A 20,434-nucleotide genomic window follows, 5' to 3' on the forward strand; every position below is an offset into this window, starting at 1 on the left:
CTGCTGCTCACACAATACACACGGTTCAAAGAACCCAGCTTCTGAGACGACGCTGGGGTCCTTTGATGCATAATGCACCTTATTTCACATGATTGTTTATCTGAAGTTCTCATTATGGAAATAAATAAATATCCTCTATGCTAATCATGATCACAATTTGCATTTATATTGTGCTTTTCATTCGAGGATCTTAAGTTGTTTTACAATAATGAACTCCCCCTCCGTGAGCAGGACGGGATGTGTGTGCATGCGCGGGTGTGGGCAGAGCCGTATACAGATATTTATTTAATAACTACCAGGCAATAACCGTGGGATTTCACAGAACTACGCTTTAATAGGATGCGGGAAAGCGAGTGGAGGCTTCTCAACTGTCGAACAGCGTTCATTGAGTTGAGACTCTGCACTAGAGGGTTAATGAGTCACGGGGTTCTGTGGCTGCCAGGAGGTGGGAGTGACTCGCCTAGGGGGCTCGGTCCTCACAGAGCACCTAAGACTGGTCTGGAACTCAGGCATTGAGCTCCCAGGCAGAAAACCCGTCTTGGAAATGACCCCCAGCTCGTTTGTGCAGGGCAAGATCCAGTTTAGACCGTCCAAGAAGCAGAGCCAGTTAGTTTCACCCATTTTTACCTCTTGGTAAGAGGTGAGAAATGGGGGCAAGTTAAGGATTTTTTAAGAGCGTACGGGGTGGAGAATCGTCACACTTGAGTTATAAGGCAAGTCACTTTTTTTGAAGTTGTCCCCTGGTACTTCCTTCCTGGGCCTCCGGTGACTCCAGAAGCAGCCTGCCGGCAGTGCTTGCCACCTGCACTTGCCTCCAGAAAGCCCCAGCAGTCCCGAGGCTGGCAACAGGCCGCTCCGAGGGGGCTTCCGGGCCAGGGGCTGCCTGCCCGGCCTGGATCTCAGCGTGCATTTCCAGGGCTCGGGCCTCGATGTTGGGGAGCAGAGGGAAGCGGCCATGCAAGAAGGAGACCAGAGAATCCCAAGACCCCCTGGGACGGGGAGCGAGATGGTTTTAATTAGAGCTGGGAGACGAGAAACAAGGCAGCGAGCGGTGACATCTTAATGAGGTTTAATGAAGCTGTCTGCTGATGGGGACAGCTGTCACCCAGAGCTGTATTCCAGCCAAACCACTCTGTGACAGAGCAAACTCCGAGAAAGGCGCAGTTTGAAACGGCTGAGAAGGGCAGGGCAGCCAGACTCAGGGCGGGGATTCGTCTCCCACATTCGCCTCTTGAGTCTAACCACCACAAGGACAAGGGGTTGCTGCTAGTAGCCCGGATCCAAGCAGCTGCCCGTATTTCACAGTTCCGCGTTGTGCAAAGTGAAGTTGTGCCTCTGAAAAGACCTTGAGTGTCGCGCTTGCGATGTCTTCAAAGTCAGCCATAGGAATGAGAAATACAAGGAGGGCTTAGCGTCGCGGGGCAGTGCGGGGAGGGCGGTGGGAAGTGAAAGGAGTCTGCCATTCCATCCCTTTCTGAGCCTCGATTTCCCCATCTGTCCAATGGGGACAATGTGACCTCCCTTACAGAGTGGTTGTGAGGGGCTGCTGAGGGTGAGTGCAGAAGCGTGATATCAGAGGGCTGAGGTCAACTGCAGCTCTCCTCTTTACTGGGCTTCCCAGGTGGCGCTAGTGGTAAAGAACCCACCTGCCAATGCAGGTGGACGCAAGAGACACAGGTTTGATCCCTGGGTCAGGAAGGGGGTACGGCAACCCACTCCAGTATTTCTGCCTAGAGAATCCCATGGACAGAGGAACCTGGCAGGCCACAGTCCATGGGGTCTCACAGAGTCAGACACGACTGAAGCGACTCAGCACACACTTCCACCTGGGTGCCTTCGGGCAAGTAGGAACCTCTTTAAGTTTCAGTTTTCCCACCCATCAAATGGGAGCACAACCTCCCAGTGGGGTTGGGAGAGTTCAGGGGTAAGTACAACAAGCTCTCAGGACACAGGAAGTGCTCACTAACAGGGCTGGATAAGCAAGATCACAGGGTATAACTTGAGCCTTGCATGTAGCTGGTGCTCAGTAAACATTTGCTCTTATTTGTTTTTTCCTTTACTTCTGTTATAAAGAGAACCAGGTGGTCTCTGGGGACCCCTGTGTGGGCAGGTGCTCTCCGCCTTCACATGACCCAACATCTGTGCCTTTGCCCCAGGACCTTTGAACGTCCCAGCTGAGCGCTCTCGCCTTATTCTGGGCTGAATGCGAAGAGCGCCTGGTTTATCCAAGTGTCCAATCAGAGCTGACTTGTGACCACGTCTCAGCGGTTTCACAACCTTTTTGCCTGCGTCTGGAAGTTCAGAGTCAGGAGCTCCTCTGGGCACCAGTTTGTCAGTCCTCAACCAGTCCTCTGAGTTGCCCAGGGAACCGCAGACCCTTCTACCAGGCAGCTTTTCTCTGTAGACTTCTAGAAAGCCCCTCTGGACAAACTGGGGAGGGAGGCCCAGAGTTGGTGCCAGGCCAACCCACCTCTGGCTGGTCCTTTTACTGCTTCTGGGGAGCCTCTTAAAGGACCGGCAGCACTCCTGTTCTCCCTGGCTGCCCCACTGGAATCGTTTTTAGATCGGCTCTCCCCAAAAATGCCTACCCAAGAGCTGGATCTTCTTTCCTGTCCAGCTCTGACCCAGGCATGACTTAGGTGTCCTGTGTCCAGGTCACTGAAATGATGGCTTTTCCCATCACCCCCTGCCTATACAGCAAATGGTGCCTGTGCCCAGGGCTCTCCTGGACAGAAGGCTACTCGTGTCCTCTGTGTGGGTAGAGGGCTTCATGCAAACATGAGCAAAATCCAGTCTGCGGAGCTGACTTTGTGCACAGGAAAAGACAATGGAGGATCCTGGGCAACTGATGCTAAATGCCAGGGGGCAGCAAAGACGTGGAGTCCCATGTGGGTTCAGATCCAGCCGTGGCCTCTCATTAGTGGTGAAGCTTTGGGCAAACAAGTCCAGCTGTCCAGGCCTCCCTTTCCCACTCGAAAAGCTGTATAGTTTGCAGGGCTGCCTTAACTGTTAGTGGTACAAGGGGTAAGCGCCCCCACGGAGCCTGTCCTGCGGTCACCATGACTACGATGTTGCATGGTTGGCGGTGGTAGCACCAGGGTGGGCCCAGTTAGCCCGTCTCATTGGGCAGCTGAGCTGGTAATGGGTGAATACACTGCTCCTCTGCGGTATTTCCCGAGGGGAAAAGACCCTGATGCCGGGAAAGATTGAGGCCAGGAGGAGAAGGGCGCGGCAAACAATGAGATGGTTGGATGGCATCACCGACTCGATGGACATGAGTTTGAGCAAACTCCGGAAGATGGTGAAGGACAGGGATGCCTGGCGTGCTGCAGTCCATGGGATCACAAAGAGTCAGACGTGACTGAGCGACTGCACAACAGCTAGGGTGTTTATATGTGAATGCAAGGGCTCTGAGACACACAGTATGAATCTAAAGGACTAAATTGTCAAGGGTAGGATTTCAAGCATGAAGGTAATATCAGGAGCCCACTGCTCTTGCAACATGTGGCCACTATCACAGACGAACGGGTTTTGCAGGAGGGAAGTGGACAGGACCTCGTAGGGCACCCACGCCAGGTGGGCAGCAGGACCAACACCGCCAAGCCTCTTTGTGCTGCTTACAGCCAGTGTCCCTGCCCCAGAGGTACCCACCCTCCTGGCTTCTAAAACCAGACGTTAGTAGTGCTGTGTTTGAACCTCATCCACGTGAAGCAGCATGTAACTTGTGTGTCCGGCTCCTTTTACCCCACACTTTGAGTAAGAACCACGTGTGGTTGTGTAGAGCTGATCTTTCATCCCTGTTGCTGTGGGCAGTTCCTCAGCCCACTGGCGTGGGGGCCAGATGACTCTGTTGTTGGGGTGGGGGCTGTCTTGTGCATCTTGGGATGTTGGCCAGCATCTCTCGCCTTCACCCACTGGACAGAGGGCAGGACTGACTCCTTGGCTGTGACAACCACAAATGTCTCCAGACATGGGCAAATGTCTTCTGGGAGGGCAAAACTGCCCCCAGTTAAGAACGACAGCTATGGAGTATTCTATGGAATGAATCTATCACCACTTTTTTATCCAGCTGGGATGGCCATTTTGGTGGTTGGCTATGGCAAATCAAGCTGCTGTGAGCATTCTCAGACATCTGTTTGGGTGGACATGGGCACACATCCCCGTTGGGTGTCCAGGAGGGAATTGTGGATTATCGGTAGGTAGATGCTTAGCTTTAATAGGTATTGCTGAACAGCTCTCTGTGGTGCTTGTACCAGTTTACACTCCTACCAACTACCTGAGTGTTCTTGTTACTTCACATCTTTACCAGTAGCACTGAGCTTCTATTTTGCAATCCTCAGAGGTTGAGCACCTTGACTTAGGGGTCCTGGCCACCTTGACATTCTCTTAATAAAGGGCCTATTCAAGTCTTTTCTTGTCTTTCTATAGGAATGCCTGCCTCCTTCTTGGAGAAGGCAATGGCACCCCACTCCAGTACTCTTGCCTGGAATAGCCCATGGACGGAGGAGCCTGGAAGACTGCAGTCCATGGGGTCACTGAGGGTCAGACAGGACTGAGTGACTTCACTTTCACTTTTCACTTTCATGCATTGGAGAAGGAAATGGCAACCCACTCCACTGTCCTTGCCTGGAGAATCCCAGGGACGGGGGAGCCTGGTGGGCTGCCTTCTATGGGGCCGCACAGAGTCGGACACGACTGAAGCGACTTAGCAGCCTCAGCAGCCTTTTTCTTATTCATCTGTAGCAGCTCTTTATATATGATGGCTAACAGCTCTTTGTCAGATGTATGTATTGCAAATACCTTCTCTCACTCTATAGACTCACACATTTTCAGAGCTGGAGGCAATCTATGCTCCGCTATCAAACCCTCTGATGTCCTTGGTTGTCATTACTTGTTCAGTTTGTCCTTTTAGCAAGATAATGAATTTCATAAGGGCAGGGGGCAGTTTGTTTACCTTGCAACTCCTGGCACAGAGCCTGGTGCAGAGGAAACGCAAAATAAATATTTGTGCAGGGAACGAACGAGGGACTTTCCCATTGGGATGATTTTTGCAGCCCAAAGCTTCAGTGTTTTTGGCCGCTTGTTGATTCCTGGGCAACCGTCACTAAAAAGCATGGAAATGGTGCCACTCGCTTTCCCCCCCCCGCCCACCCCCGCCTCCTTCTCCACCCACCCCTGCCCAGTGGCAGCCACGGAGTCTGCCAGCTGGAAGTCGGCCCACCCGCACCTGCGGGGAGGGAGGCGGGGCCTCTCCCGGAGAAGTCACGTTTTAATTAACTTCCCTTGCCGGCACTGGAGAGGGCAGATCATTTTCATAGACAAATGAGGAGCCAGGGCTTTGTCTACGGCTGGAGTGACTCATGTAGAAGGAAATCAAAACAAACCACCCAGCTGAGGCCCCTGCCTGAAACTCAGAGCTCCTAGTTCTCGAGGAAGGTCGAGGCCTGGGATCCGAGATGAGAAGGGAGAAGGAGAAAAATGGCGAGGCGGTGGGTAGCAAAGAACTGATAGTGTCTCCAAAGAGGCAGCTCATTCATGCATTCACTCGATCAGCCCCTCTTCACTGGTATCTATTCTCTGCTGCTCTCTTTGAAAATCAGAGGTGAAAATAAATAGTCTCTGTGGGGTGTGTTGAGAATCTCTGCTCACTTTTTCTGTAAGCCCAAGACTGCTCTAAAAATAAAGTCTATTTTTAAAATAATCAACCTTGAAAGAAAAGGAAAGAAGGGAGGGAGGGATAGAGAGAGAGAAGGAAAGAAGAAAGAAAGACTGAGCGGACAGTCTACCAAGGGAGAGAGACATTAAACTGATCACCACACAATTAATAACCCAATTACACTACTTTGTAATCTTTAATGGCTTTATTGAGCTATAATTCACATACTATACAATTCACCCGTTTAAAGTATACGATCCAATGGCTTTCAGCATAGACACAGGATTGGGCAACCAGCACCACAATCAATTTCAAAATATTTTCATTATCCCCCGAAAGAAGTCTCATACCCCTTAACCGTCACCCCTAGATCATTCTATTTCCTTCCGCATCTCAGCCGTAGGCAGACACTAATGCGCTTTCTGTTTCTATGGATTTGCCTATTCAGGACATTTCATGAAATAAAATCATACACTATGTGGTCCTCTGTGACTGACTTGTCCACCAAGTCCCATACTGTCATAGCCCGTCCCCACTGAAGCAGTTCTACTGTTTCTAGTGCGTAATTCTGTTTCTTGTTTTTGTTTTATGGGTTTTGCTTTTTTTTTTGACCATGCTGCATGGTGGACCTTAGTTCCCTGACCAGGAATTGAACCCATGCCCTCTGCATTGGAAGCACAGAGTCCTTAACCACTGGACCACCCTAAATGTGAGCTCAGGGCCCTAGGGGGCCATAGACAAGGAAGTTTGTCTGCACTGAGGGCAACCCAGGAGGGCTTCCCAGAGGAGGCAGTTTTTAATCTCAGGCGTTTAGTGAGCATTCGTTATGTGCTACCAGGAAAAAGAAACTGATTGACGCCATGGTTCTAGATGCGTAGGAATTTATAATCCAGGCAGGCTGGCCTGCATGTGCTTTCCTAGAAATTGAGGTCACTTAAGTTTGAAGCTTATCCAAATGAACACAACATATAGGAGAGTTACTGGAGCCAGAGGAGGGAGAAGACACTGTGAGCCGGTGGGTCCAGTGAGTTTGAAGAATAAGAACCGGAAAAGGGAAGGCAGGCAGGAGCAAAAGCGACTGGGATGCCTGCAGACCTTTCAGGGTGGGGAGTGGTCTGTTGTGCCCAAGTCTGAGGGTCACGTTAGGGAACTGGGGGCAAACTTGCGGAGGTGGGCGGGGTTGGAAAGTACAGGGCCCAGACTGCCGGGCTAAGGGAGGGGGTTATTCCAAAGGCAGTGATGAACCGTTGTGGGTGGTCCTGGACCATCCACTTTTGTGCACCGAGGTCTCTGGGAGCCCGAGCTTTGGGGACAGAGACTGACAGGGGACAGGAGAAAGGGTGAGGGCGGAGCCCCCGGACAGTCTGGTGAGGCTGGAGCAGTGATGTCCTGGGGGTTTAACACCCTGCAACTGGGAGCCTGGGGCCCGCGGGGTGGGAGGAGCAGCTGCACCCACCCAGCTCATAAAGTCCCCGGCCCCCAAGCCTGATGGCACCAGGAGCCAGGCACCCCTGGTTGGTATCTCCTTAGCAGGTGGATCGGAATGTGGGCTGGAGAACACAGCCTGGGTTCAAACCCCAGCTCTGCCGCTTCTTCCCGTGTGGCTTCGTGCCACCTGTCTGACCTCTCTGTGCCTCAGCTTCCCTGTCTGAGAAATGGGGACAGCAATGGGCTGCCTCACAGCGCAGCCGTGAGGCCTAAGTAAGAGAAGTGGATGGAGAACCCAGACCTCAGCAGGTGCCCGCTGACGAAGAGCGGCAACGTTCTAAGCACTGTAAGGACCCCCGCACCCAGGGAGCTAGCTGCTCGTCTACAGAGGGGCAGCACAAGCATCGTGCTTAAGAGGGATCTTTACCCCAGGATTACCTGGTGATTCCGTGGCGAAGAATGTGCCTGCCAGTGCAGGAGACACAGGTTCGATCCCTGGTCTGGGAACACCCCACATGCTTTGGAACACCTAAGCCCGTGGATCTCAACTCCCGAGCCCGTGCGCCCTAGAGCCCATGCTCCGCAACAGAAGTCCCGACAATGAGAAGCCTGGTCTCTGCAACTAGAGAAAAGCCCGCGCACCAGTGAAGACCCAGCGCAGTCAAAAAGAAATAAATAATTCATTTTGAAAAAAAGAGCTTCACCCTGAGGCCAAATGCGCCTGCACGTCACACCCGGCCCTGTCCTTCAGGAGCTGAGGATCATGGTCCTGCCGCTCTGGTTCTCAGCTTCCCCACCTGTACAATGGGGAAATCAATGTGGCTGATCACAGAGCAATTTCATCCCCACAAACCCCTTCTGTGGGGTCAAGGAGGAGTTGACCCGAGACGCAGAGTGAGAATGGCTGTCCCGCCGCCGGGAGGGTGACAGTGGGCCTTGTCACCGCAGCCCCACCTTCAGGCAACTCCAGGGACCAGGATTGGAGGGTCCAGCTAGGAGTGGAGGGTTAGGGAGGAAGATGCCCCTCCCTCGGGCTGTGGCCCCAGTGGAGTCTCCGTGAACCAGGCCTTTCCATCCGTCTCCATGATACATCACGTGCAGCACTAGGCGGGCGGATCTGGGCTGGACCCCAAGTGCGGCTGCTCGGCGTGGGACTGTGCCGCCCTCTCCTGCCTCATCAATGCACCTCCTCCTTCGGGGCCTGGGTCCCAACTGCCCGCTACCACCAGGGTCCTCCTGACTCTGCTCTCCTCACCCGCCCCTGAGCAGGAGCCCAGCGGCAGACTTCCCCAAGGTGTGTCTCAATGCCCAACAGCGCTTAGCACTTGTCGCAGGGGCGTCGGCAGTCCACACCCCAGTCACGCTGAGATCGTCCACAGGTCCTGGGGCCACTGATTTCAGTGTAACACCCTGGGTCTGAGATCCCACTGCTGACCTGTGCCCTCTGTCCTTCCCCAACAGGCTGAGCTTGGGAAGCCCCGGGAAAGAAGCTGCAGTCTGCCCGGAATTAATTTCAATTATGGACTCTACATCCGGGGGCTGGATGGAGGGGTCCCCGAAGGTGAGCAAGCATCCTTGGTCGCCAGAGGAACTTGAGCCCTCTAACTAGGCCACATGGCAGCTGGCCACGCTCCAGGAAAAGAGTCGGGGGTCTGCCCTGCAGCATGATTCCAAATCAGCTTAGCTGAAAAGGACAGGACCACACAGGGTCCAGGTCTAATGTGTCAGAGAAATAGCAAGGGTCCCTGACCGTGTGGAGCCTTGTCCCCAGGCAGGAGACTGTCTGTCCTCTGCACCTTCTGAGTTGCAAGCATGGACAGGGTCAGGACCAGCCCTCTGATCGCTCAAAGGAGGCCTGCGGCTGCTGTTGCTTAGTTGCTAAGTCATGTCTGACCCTTTGTAACCCCACGGACTGCAGCCTGCCAGGCTCCTCTGTCCGTGGGATTTCCCAGGCAAGAGTACTGGAGTGGGTCACCATTTCTTCTCCAGGGGATCTTCTTGATAAAAGAAGACACAGGGGTGGAACCTGCATCTCCTGCACTGGCAGGCAGATTCTTTACCCCTGAGCCACCAGGGAAGCCCCAGAGGGGGTCAAGGACAGGCAAGCCCAGATCCGTGAGGGATGCTCAGGCACCATCTAGAATCTGGGGATCCTGGCCCCTCCCTTTCCGGGGAGCCGAGCAGGGCTGTCCCTCCGCCAGTTCTGGGTTAATGAAAGACATTTTTGCCCCAGTTTCCTCCCAGAGAGATGCCACGATTGCTTTCCTTCCCTGACTGACTTTGGTGGCCCCCGCTCTGTCTCTCCCCGCCCTCAGCCATTGGACACTGGAATGTGTTTAAACAGCAGCCGACTTGCCCCCACGAGCTGACCCGGAATTACATCGCCATGAACAGAGGGGCCGTGAAGGCTGGCTTGGTCACTGCCCGGGAGAATTTGCACTACCGTCAGCTCAATGACATCCGCGTCAGTGACCAGGACGACAGGCGCCTCAAGAAGGAGCCACCCTCCCTCCCGCCAAATATGACGTTCGGGATCCGGGCACGGTAAGATGGCTGGTACCCAAGGCTCCATCCCCTCACTGGGGCGGTGATAGGGTGCTCATGGTCAGGAACAATGCGGGAGTGGGACTCTGGATTCCAGGGAGGGGTGAGTGATCCAGGCCTGGTCAATCGACGTATTTCACAAACCACCTTCATGGTGATTGGCTCAGAGGCAGACATGTGACCCACATCCCAACTCTGGAAAGTGTGACATTCTATAAAAGAATGTGGTTGCATGTAATCAAGTCTCAACTCAAACAACTTGGAATTTTTTTTTAATGGGGAATTTTTTGGCTCACATGAGTGAAAGGGAAGAGCTTCAGGCATAGCTGGATCTAGGCAATCAGGCAATGTCTTGTTTGTCTCTCCATGACTTGGCTGTGCTTCCCAGTTTTGGCTCCAGTCTCTGATAAGCTTCTTCCTCACTTGGCAAAGTGGCCAGGGACAGCCGCATCCTTAGGTCCTATGCTTTTAGTGAACTCAGTGGAAAGGAACTATAAAAGCCTTGAGGTTAAGAGTCTTTGGTCCGACTTCAGTACCATGCTTGTTCCTGACCCAACCGCAGGGGCGAGTAGAAATCAAAAAATACACTGATTGCTGAGGCCTGGGTCACCGTGTCTTGCCTCTGCACCAATTACTGAGGCCAGGGGATTCCAATGCTCTGATTGGTCAGCCCTGATCCCTGGCCCCTCGTTGGAGGGAGCTTGCTTGGAATCAGTTTCCACAATCTATATGGGCTGATGGTGGAAAAGATGTGGAAAGAGGGGTTCTGACCCAGAAGGATGAGAACAGAACAGAACGGCAGGCAAAATCAGCACTTGTCCAGCACAGCAGAGTTTCCTAACCCGTAATATGTGTTTGTCCTTTTGCGTCTGGCTTGTCTCACCTAGCATGATGTACTCGAGCGTCATCTGTGCTAGAGTACGGATCCGAATTCCTTTCCTTCTTAAGGCTAAATAACAGTCCAAACTACATCACCTTTTGTTTATCCTTTCAGAATAGTCATTTGGGTTGCTTCCACCTTTTGGCTATTGTGAATGGTGCTGCTATGAACATGGGTGTGCAAGTATCTGCTTGAGTCCCTGCTTTCAATTCTTTTGCATATATACCCACAAGTGGAATTGCTGGAGCACATGGAAATTCTATGTGTATTTTTTTAGCTGACGTGTTTCCCACAGTGTTCGCCACCATGCTTTCGTATGCTTTTCCCACTGCCTTTTCTCACCATCCTACCTGGTAAAACCTACTTGTTCATCAAAGCTCAATGCAGCATCCTCTCTTTGGTAAGCTTTCCCATCTCTCTGGCCTCAAAGAGTACGCACCAGTCTCTCTCAATGGAAATGCATTTCTGTTCATCAGCCCTCAAGGCCTGGAGTGTGGCGCTAGAGACACACTGGAGAGTCACTCGTGGGCCAGACTGACTAATGATCTGTACATCATCCTTCTTCCCGTTTTGAAAAAACACCCAAGTCAGTCTCTGAGGGCAAGGCAAGGTGCAGTGCAGAGTCCCTGCTGTGTGGTCACTAGCCTGGCCCATTTTGGTCACCAGTGTCTTGAAGACAGCATGGTGTCCAGGGGGAGCCCCAGCCAGGAGTCGCCCGGGCATTTAGTCACACCTTCATTCCCAACCCTCTTTCCTTCTAGGACTTCTGTTCCTTCATCTATAAATAGGATGTTACAGCAGTAACCAGCATTCTGGGATTCTCAGGGGACATTCTGCCTCTATGTCAATTCCATCCCATCATCATCAAAACCCTGTGCAGCCTAGTGTTTCGTAGCAGCGCTGTTTAGCCAAGATCTGGAAGCAATCTGGAAGTGGTCCACGGACAGATGAGTGGATTGAGAAGACGTGGCCTGTGTGTATGTTAGTGTGAGCGGCTCAGTCCTGTCTGACTCTCTGCGACCCCATGGACTGTAGCCTGCCAGGCCCCTGTGTCCATGGAGTTCTCCAGGCAAGGATAGTGGAGGGGGTTGCCATTCCCTTCTCCAGGGGATCTTCCCAACCCAGGTATATACATACACACAAGAGAATATTACTCAGCAATAAAAAAAGAATGAAATAATGCAATTTGCAGCAACGTGGATAGACCTATGGATTATCATACTAAGTGAAGAAGTCAGGCAGAGAAAGACAAATATATGATATCACTTATATGTGGAATCTAAAATAGGATACAAATGGACTTATTTATAAAACAGAAATAGATTCCCAGACATAGAAAGCAAACTTATGGTTACCAAAGGGGAGAGGGGATAGAGGAGGCATAAATTAGGAGTTTGGGATTACAGATACACATAGAACAGATAGACATCAATGTCTTATTGCATAGCCCAGGGAACTATAGTCGATATCCTGTAATAAACCATAACGGGAAAGATTATGGAAAAGAATATATATACGTTATATATGTACAACTGAATCGCTTTGCCATACGGGAGAAACCAGCACAACATTGTAAATCAAACACTGTGCAGGAAGCAGGCAGGGTTACTCACCCAGCTGAGCCATGGAGAGATGAACTGACCTCCCTAAGTTCACACAACTTTTTCACGGAAAGGCTTGGCCTGGACTCCTAACCGGTGTGCTTTCATTTAGAAATACAAGGCACTTCCCTGGTGGCTCAGGGGGTGAGACGTTGTGCTTCCATCGCAGGGTGCATGGTTTTGATCCCTGGTCAGGGAACTAAGATCTTGCATGCTGTGAGGGTGCAGCTGAAAATTTTATTTAAAAAAAATGAGATATTAGAACACAGCACCTTCGCAATCATTTGGTTCGAAGCCCTTCTTTGAAACAGGAAAACAGAAGTTCAGACAGGTGAAGAAATTTTCACAAGGTCACACGGCAGGGTGTGACCAGACCCAAATCAGATCTCGGCCGGCCAGCACTCCCCATCGAGGGCTCTTTCTTCGGGTACAGTGCAACCTCCCATAGCGTCCGGTCCTGGTGCTGTGTGGCTCTACGTACAATGGAAAAGCTTAAGTCATCCGGGCTCAGAAAGAACATCCATTACCATCGAGCTTTCAATATAAAAATCTTAAATCGCTATAAAACTGAGTGGCTACAATTCCAGGGAAAGGACGTGATGAAGTGCCAGCTATATCTTCTGTGATGGTAAATGGGCTTTGCATATGCAAATTGAATGGATTTTAAAATGGTATTTAATGACAATTTTCGTAGCAGACGTTAACATTAATTGCACAAAAATGAAAATGCTGCATTAGGTTGCTGTTAGCAGCAAATATCGTGGCCATAAAGCTTTATCTTTATCAACAGCGGCCCTTTCTGATGTGACAGGGCAGCTCAGCAAATTGCAAGCAAAAGGGCTTTTATGGAACAAAAATACCCCCCAAAGCAGGCCCAAATCGGCATCAATTTCGCTTTATTTCTTCATAAATGGAGGTTAAATGGCTGCTGGAAAAGCTTTTACTGCAACACCCGACCTGCCCACGAAGCCCCTCAACCTTCCAACATCCGTGCAAGAACAGTTACAAAATCATCACCCCCTCTCGTAATGGGGCTAATACTTTAAAGTTATGGGACCGAGGCCCATTCTCTAATGATCACCTTTTACAAGCCTTGATTGTATTTATTTCTTTACTTTAAAAGCGTGTTAGAAACCAAATCCGATTACACTCAACTACCCGAGGAGTGGTCGGGGTGATTTGATCCAATAAGGAAAGAAGCAAAGAAACAAATGACTACTAATTACTCACAAGTACAAATATGTTAAAAAAATAAAGTTCCACTTCAGACTGAACACACGAGAGGCCTACTCTAAGCTAGGGATGCTGTGTTTGTAGATTTAACTGCCAAGTGAGAGAACACTCTGATCACAGTTCTGCCCCCTGCCTCCCCCAGTATCAAATCCTCTGGCCTTTTATACATTTCACGATGGACAAAATAACTGGACCTGAGTGGCCTTGTGCACCTCCACCCACCCGCTCCTTCGACCTTTCAACGCCAGACGGATTCAAAACCTGAATCTGGGACTATTCAATTACTCCCTTTCCAGTTAGCTGATTTGGTTTCCAATCCACACCAATTTGTTACAGATTGTCCCTAAATCAGAAAGGTACATTTCAATCCTTGAGCCTCCGGCTAGAAGGAAGTGGACATCTAAGCAATTATCTGGCAAAGGATGCCCATGAAGACACGTGATCAAGAGTAGGGGTGGAGGCCAAATCAACCTGCAGAGGTGTTCGTTTGGCCCAGGCAGTGATTTAAAAAATCAAAATTTCAGGACTTCCCTGGCAATCCAGTGGTTAAGACTCCATGCTGCCAATGCAGGGGGCACAGGTATGATCCCTGCTGGAAGATCCCACATGCTGCAGAGCTCAGCCAGAAAAGTTTGAATGACTTATAAAAAAGAAAATCAGGAGGTCTCATATGAAAACAGGCAGTTTAGTAGCTAAGTTGTGTCCAACTCTTTGCAGCCCCATGGACTATATAGCCCACCAGGCTCCTCTGTCCATGGAATTTTCCAAGCAAGAATACTGGAGTGGGTGTCCATTTGCTTCTCCGGGGGATCTTCCCCACCCAGGGACTGAACCCGGATCTTCTGCGTTGCAGGCAGATTCTTTACCACTGAGCCACCAAGGAAAAGCCAGAAGCCCAGGCATCCTGGGTCTGCACTCCTGCCTACATTCCCCGGAGGCAGGAGCTGAGCAGCAGCGCCCGCTGGGCAGAATCCACAGGTGCCCTTCTGTCTATCCTAGCCTGCACCCAGCCTGGCTTCTTTCATTTTCGTGATCCATCTGGTCCCAGGAGGCATTGAGTTTGCAGCTGTTGGTGTAGACAGGTCATCTTGACTATTCAGCTACCTGCTTCCTCTTTTTTTATCCTCTGATGATAGTAGGAGCCATCATGAACAGAAGCTGCTGTGAACTGAACTTAAACGTGGCAGCTACCTGCACAGATAACCACTGATGAACCCTACGAGTCAGGAAGCATTCTCTTCACTTTGCACGTATGCGCTCAGTCATGTCCGACTCTTTGCGACCCCATGCGCTGCAGCCCACCAGGCTCCTCTGTCCATGGGCTTCTCCAGGCAAGAATACTGGGGTGGGTTGCCATTTCCTCCTCCAGGGGATCTTCCTGATGCAGGGGTCGAACCCCAGTCTCTCTTGTCTCCTGCATGGGCAGGCTGATTCTTTACCACTCAGCCACCTGGGAAGCCGGAAAGGGGGGATTTGGGCACTCCCCGAGGCTGCACAATGGCAGAGCCTGGATTTGCACCCTGGCTAGCTGGCGGGCTTTGAAGAGCGAACCTCTAGGATCAGGCAGCTGGAAAGAAGCCTGGGGATCCTTGCTCTGCTGTTTCACTGTCAAACTCAGAATCCAAACGAGGGAAGAATTTTAAATTCTCATTACGTGTAAGGTCATAACACAGATCTCAAAGCACGCTGTGACCCCAGGTCCATTAAAAGATAAACAGATACATCTGGAGGCCAGAAATGTAACCATTAAAGAAGGGCTTAATTATTGATGCATCTTAATAAGTGTTTGCAAATGTTCACATGCCCTCGGCACAACTTAATTGTTACTGCTCCTAATTGGTCCAACATTTTCAATTATGATAAGACAAGGATGGCTGTGGGGGAAGGGGAGAGCTGGGCAGCAGCTGGCGCTCTGGGCAGATTCTGGGTGCTCAGGGCTCTGCCTTCATGGATGCTAGTGGGGGATCCATCATTCAGTCAATGAGCAAACAGCCCCCTGCATGCCAGTATCTGACATGAGGAGGTGGAAGATGGGTAGACCCTGCTTCGAACTAACAACGGCAACTAGTATTATTGTTACTACTCCATGCCCGGCATTGCTGAGCACCGCAGAGGCCTTCTCTCCTTGAATAACTGAACAGCTCAGTGAGTACAACTCTTATATCCCCATCACCCAGAAGAAGAGACAGAGGGCCAGAGAGGAGACGTCATTTGCCCCTGCTGCTCTGGGGTGGGATGGAGGTTGGTCTGGCCCCACCACCTGTGATGCTGACCGTGGCAGTGAGCTGCCTCCCCAGCAAACATAAGGACGGAGCTGACATGGGTAGAGATGCTTTTCCTGCATGAGAGGTGTGCTGAGACAGAGGATATATGAGGAAGACCGTCTTGTCTGGATTTTCCTTAAAGCTTTAAACATAATCTGTGTGTGTGTGTGCGTACTCAGTCGCTTGGTCACGTCTGACTATTTTGTGAGCCTATGGACTGCAGCCCTTCAAGCTCCTCTCTCCATATGATTTTCCAGGCAAGAATACCGGAGTGGGTTGCCATTTCCTACTCTGGGGGATCTTCCCAACCCAAGGATCGAACCCGAGTCTCCTGGGTCTCCTGCGTTGGCAGGAGGATTCTTTACCACTGTGCCACCTCGGAAGCATCGTAAGAGCCCAGTGAATGTCCCTTTGAGAATCTCACTTCCCTTCCCCTTCGCCTTCGCCTTCGCCCACGTCCCAGTAAACGAGCTCTGTGATGGGGCATCCAGAACTGCCCTACATGGGATGCTCCAGGTCTGTTTTGCCCCCTCCCGCCCCAGCATCCCTGGTGCTGACCCCAGTGCCTTTACTGAAAAGCCCTCAGTAAATACTGGCTGAATGAGTGTATGAGCACATGGCCACATTGAAGTCTGACTATGAAGCCAGTAGCAACTTGGGTAGAACTCTTACCTCATCCACCAATTAGTCTAGCCTAGACTCCCTCCAGTCCAGGTGCTGAAAGTGTTCAGACCACGGGAAAACAAGAAACACGAGAAAGATGGGGAACGTTGCCAGCCCACCCTCCCGTCCGCGGCGGCTGCGCGCCCAGCTATCAGATGTATCATCAGCCTGACACTGACAAATGTGAAGGATGGAGGAAGTTTTACAGGCTGTTAAAAAAACATTCGCTGCCTGACAGGTTTTTTTGAATCTCTCTGCCAAGCTGATTTATTTTACAAATTTACAAGGGGCCCATCAATCACTCTGGGTTATTTTGTTTCTCCCAGAGCCAAAGGCCGAAATCCAAGCCACCCACCCAAACTCCTATAAAATAATAATAAGCCTCTTCCCAAGCATCTGTGCTAGGGATCTGAGACAGGTTTTGAAAGGGAAGACCGGTTCTGGGTGTTATCGCTGGCCAAAACTCAGCAGAGTGAAACCAGGCTGACCACAAGGGGGAGCATGTGGACCTCACAAGGACCCCCGTGCCAGGGAGCTGGGCTGAACGGGTCATCCTACCGGGCAACCAGCCCCCCACCAATCTGCTCCCCAATGCTGACTGCAACTGTGGTTAAAGAGTCTTCTACTTCTTCATCGGGTGCTCAGGTCCTGGAGGGCACGGACCTTGTCGGTTTTGTCCACCACTCTATCGTCGGAACCTGGAACATAGTAGGCTCTCAGTAAATATTTGCTGGAGAAATGCGGTCCAGGGCCTTTTAAGGCTTTGAGACATTATTCACAGTGAGGAGGAAGTTGATCTGAGATGCAGAGATGAGATGGTAAAACCAGAGATTCCTGTATCATTTAGCCAACAGTGGTCCCCAAAATTTTGGCACCAGAGACGGGTTTTGTGGAAGATCATTTTTCCAGGGACTGGGGTGTAGGGGATGGTTTCAGGATGATTCAGACAAATTACATTTATTGTGTACTTTATTTCTATTATTATTTTATCAGATCATCAAGCATTAGATCCCAGAGTTTGAAAACCCCTGATTTAGCAGACTCTGCTGTCTTCCCCTACGGTGGATGTTATGAATCCACATTGCAATGACTCATCCTCAAAGACCAAATGTGTTTCTTGGCCACATTAATAGAGGTAGCAGGTCCAGAATGAGGGAGGTGACCTTCCTATTCTCTTCTGCCACTCAGGTCACTCTTGTAGCATCATTTTAAAATGTGAGCCATCACAGATTCAGGGGAAGGCCTATAAGCAGTGGAGTGTCCAGACAGGAGACATCAGCCTGGGACAAGGGCAAGGAGATCACTGTGTCAGAGAATATGGCAGGAAATGGTCTTCCCCAGCTGCCTGAGAAAAGATTTAGACGGTCCTCAATATCCTGAGGCCCTGCTATGAGGACAGTGGGGGGGCTTTGCTCTGAGGGGTTTTAGAAAATAAAACGAGGACCAGCATATGTATGTGTGTCCGGGGGACAGTCCCAGTGGCTAACATTTGCAGAGCCCTCGCTAAGCAGCCGATGCATATAATGTTGAGTGCTTTACATGCATCGTCTCATTAAATCCTCACAATTCTGTCAAGTTTGGACCGTTGTCCCCATTTTACAGATGTGGAAACTGAGGCCCAGAGACTCACTTGTCCAAGGCCACATAGCCGGTCAGTGGCTGCAGCAGGATTTGCGCCACGTTTCCTTCCGAGCTGCAGTCCCTGTCTGCAGTGGGCTGAATTCTTCAGGAGGCAGAGGCAGCCCCCCAGGCATGGAGGGGAGTCCTTAGAGCAGGATGGCGTCTCTGAACACCAGCCGAGGCCGAGGACCACTCGCTGGGGGCTGGCTTTCCACAGAATAACTCAGTTCATCCTCACTGAAACCCGGCACAAATTCACCCACGAAGAACTAAGGCGTGGAGGGGGAGGTTGTGTCCCTCTGCAGGTGGTGAGTGTTCATTCCAGGACCTTCACACTCAGTGGCCGGAAAAGATTCTCAGAAGGTGGAGGTGTTGGCTGGCTCATCACAGCCCGCCTCGGGCCAGGGACACCCCACATTGGACCCGACAGGGGCGCCTCCTCCTCAGAACCTGGGCCTGACCTGGAGGGAGTTCTGCTAAAGAGGGGCCCAGGCGGGCAGCGATAGCCCGGGACCTTGTGATCTGAGGACTGCACTCTGTCCCTCCTCCTCTCCTGGAAGCCCAGCCTCTCGGGGGACCCCCTGCCCGACTCCTCTTGCTCCATCAGCTCCCATCTCCCCAAACTCCAGCTCACTCGCTCCTTCCTCCAAGGCAGCTTTGTTGCCAGGGCCCGAAGGAGACATTTTTCATGCTTTGCCTTTTTTCCCCTCGCCTCTCTCCTGCGGCCCAGACAAAGATTTATTCCCGGCCCGAGGCTCCCGGCATTCGGAGCAGAGAGGGCTCCAGGAGGCACTGATGGGCCCATAATGGATGGGACCGCCGTCCCCCAGGGGCCTGTCCCGCCCAAACCTCATCCATCAGGAGTGGCTCAGTGCTGGGGTCAGCGCTAACGAAGCCGGGCCGCTCCCCCTCGGGGCCTCCCCAGTCGCACCTCACAGGCTTCAGCTCCTGCTTTGATTTTTTCAGAGCCGGGCCTCACCCTCCCAGGTCGGTGGGCGAAGCGTGGGAAGTGGGCTCGGTGCCTGGCCTGGCGGAGGACCTCTGCACGCCTCCAGCCTTGACATAATTAGAGGGGTGGCTGGGGGGCAGCTGCTCTGCCCCTCTCATGGTGCCGTGTTACCTCGACACAGGTGTGGAGAAGCTGGTAGTATGGGGGAGCCAGCCAGCACCGCCTGGGGCCACAGCAAGAACCAGGCCTCAAGCCTGACACATCATTCCTGTCCTTGCTCCTTGCTGGAACTGGAAGCCCAAGAATTCATTGAATGCTAAGCACCAGTTCAGGGCTCAGCTCAGGCCCCTTTGCAGGCCACATGGAGGTGGCCAGACATTCATGCCGAAACTCTTGGTGCCCTGCACCAATTCCGATGAATAGTAATGGCAGCTTCTGGTTCTGCAGCTCCTATGAGGCCAGGTGCCTCCTCTTACGTGACCCTCAGAGCAGCCCTGTAAGTAATGACTTTTTTTTTTCCTGGCCACACTGCAAAGCTTGACGGATCTTAGGTCCCTAACCAGGGATCGACCCTGGACCTTGACAAGTGAGAGCGCTGAGTCCTAACCACTGGACCACCAGGGAATTCCCAAATAGTGACTCTCTTATCCCCTTATTACAGATAAGACTCTCTTATCCCCGAGGCCCAGACACATTTGTCCAGGATTGCGTGGCCAGAAAGTGGTCACAGTGGGGTTTGATCTCAAAGGCCACGTTGTTACCTCCACCCTACACTGCAGGTTCGTTTAGTGCCCACCCGTGCGGGGCGTCACACTGGGTATTTGGGATACAGAGAGGAAGGAAGGAAGACACACAATAAAGCAGGCAATGATCGCGCAAAATGGCAATGCAGCCAGCACATTCTGCTTCTGGGTGGGCAGAGGGAAGGGGAGCAGAGGAAGACAGAGGGCCCAGGGGGCTTTGGGCCATACCTGATTTTGCTCACTGCTACCTCCAGCGCCTGGGATGTGGCAGGTGCTTGATAAATGCTGGCTGACTGACTGCATAAGAAAGAATAGACAGGCACCTCCCTGGTAGTCCAGTGGCTAAGATTTCCAGCTCCCAATGCAGAGTTCCTGGGTTCTATCCCTGGTCAGGGAACTAGATCCCACATGCTGCAACTGAAGATCCCGCATACCTGCAACTGGACCTGATGCAGCCAAATAAATAAATAAGGCAAAATGCCAATATTTCTTTAAAAAAATATTTATCTGACTACACAGGAGTCTTAGCTGTGGCATACAGGATCTTTAGTTGAGCCGTGTGGCATCTAGTTACCTGACGAAGGATTGGGAGCACAGAGTCTTAGCCACTGGACCACCAGGGATATCCCCAAATGCCAATATTTAAAAAAGAATAGACAGCTTGATGGCATGATGGTGATCCACCCCTGATTTAGAGAACAGCCAATATTTTAAGGCTGGAGAGCTCAGGAGACAACCAACCCTTTCTTGGGCACAGCTTGCCGGGCCCTGAGCTTCAGCTGTTATTTCTGGGTTTCTGTAACAATGACCACAAACTCACTGGCTTGAAATATGTGAAATGTATTCTTTTTTA

General features: G+C 51.5%; 1 protein-coding gene across 1 annotated transcript in view; it reads left to right on the forward strand.

Annotated features, from left to right (window-relative positions):
• The window catches only part of CFAP77 (cilia and flagella associated protein 77), a 150,745-nt gene that overhangs the window by 79,974 nt on the left and 50,337 nt on the right, over positions 1 to 20,434 (forward strand). Inside the window, exons 2-3 of the mRNA XM_052649685.1 lie at positions 8,546 to 8,645; positions 9,400 to 9,628. Of these exons, the coding sequence (XP_052505645.1) occupies positions 8,546 to 8,645; positions 9,400 to 9,628 (329 nt within the window). The remainder of the gene's footprint in view (positions 1 to 8,545; positions 8,646 to 9,399; positions 9,629 to 20,434) is intronic.

Source organism: Budorcas taxicolor, chromosome 11 (genome assembly GCF_023091745.1).
Source record: "Budorcas taxicolor isolate Tak-1 chromosome 11, Takin1.1, whole genome shotgun sequence".
In the NCBI taxonomy this organism is placed as follows: Eukaryota; Metazoa; Chordata; class Mammalia; order Artiodactyla; family Bovidae; genus Budorcas; species Budorcas taxicolor.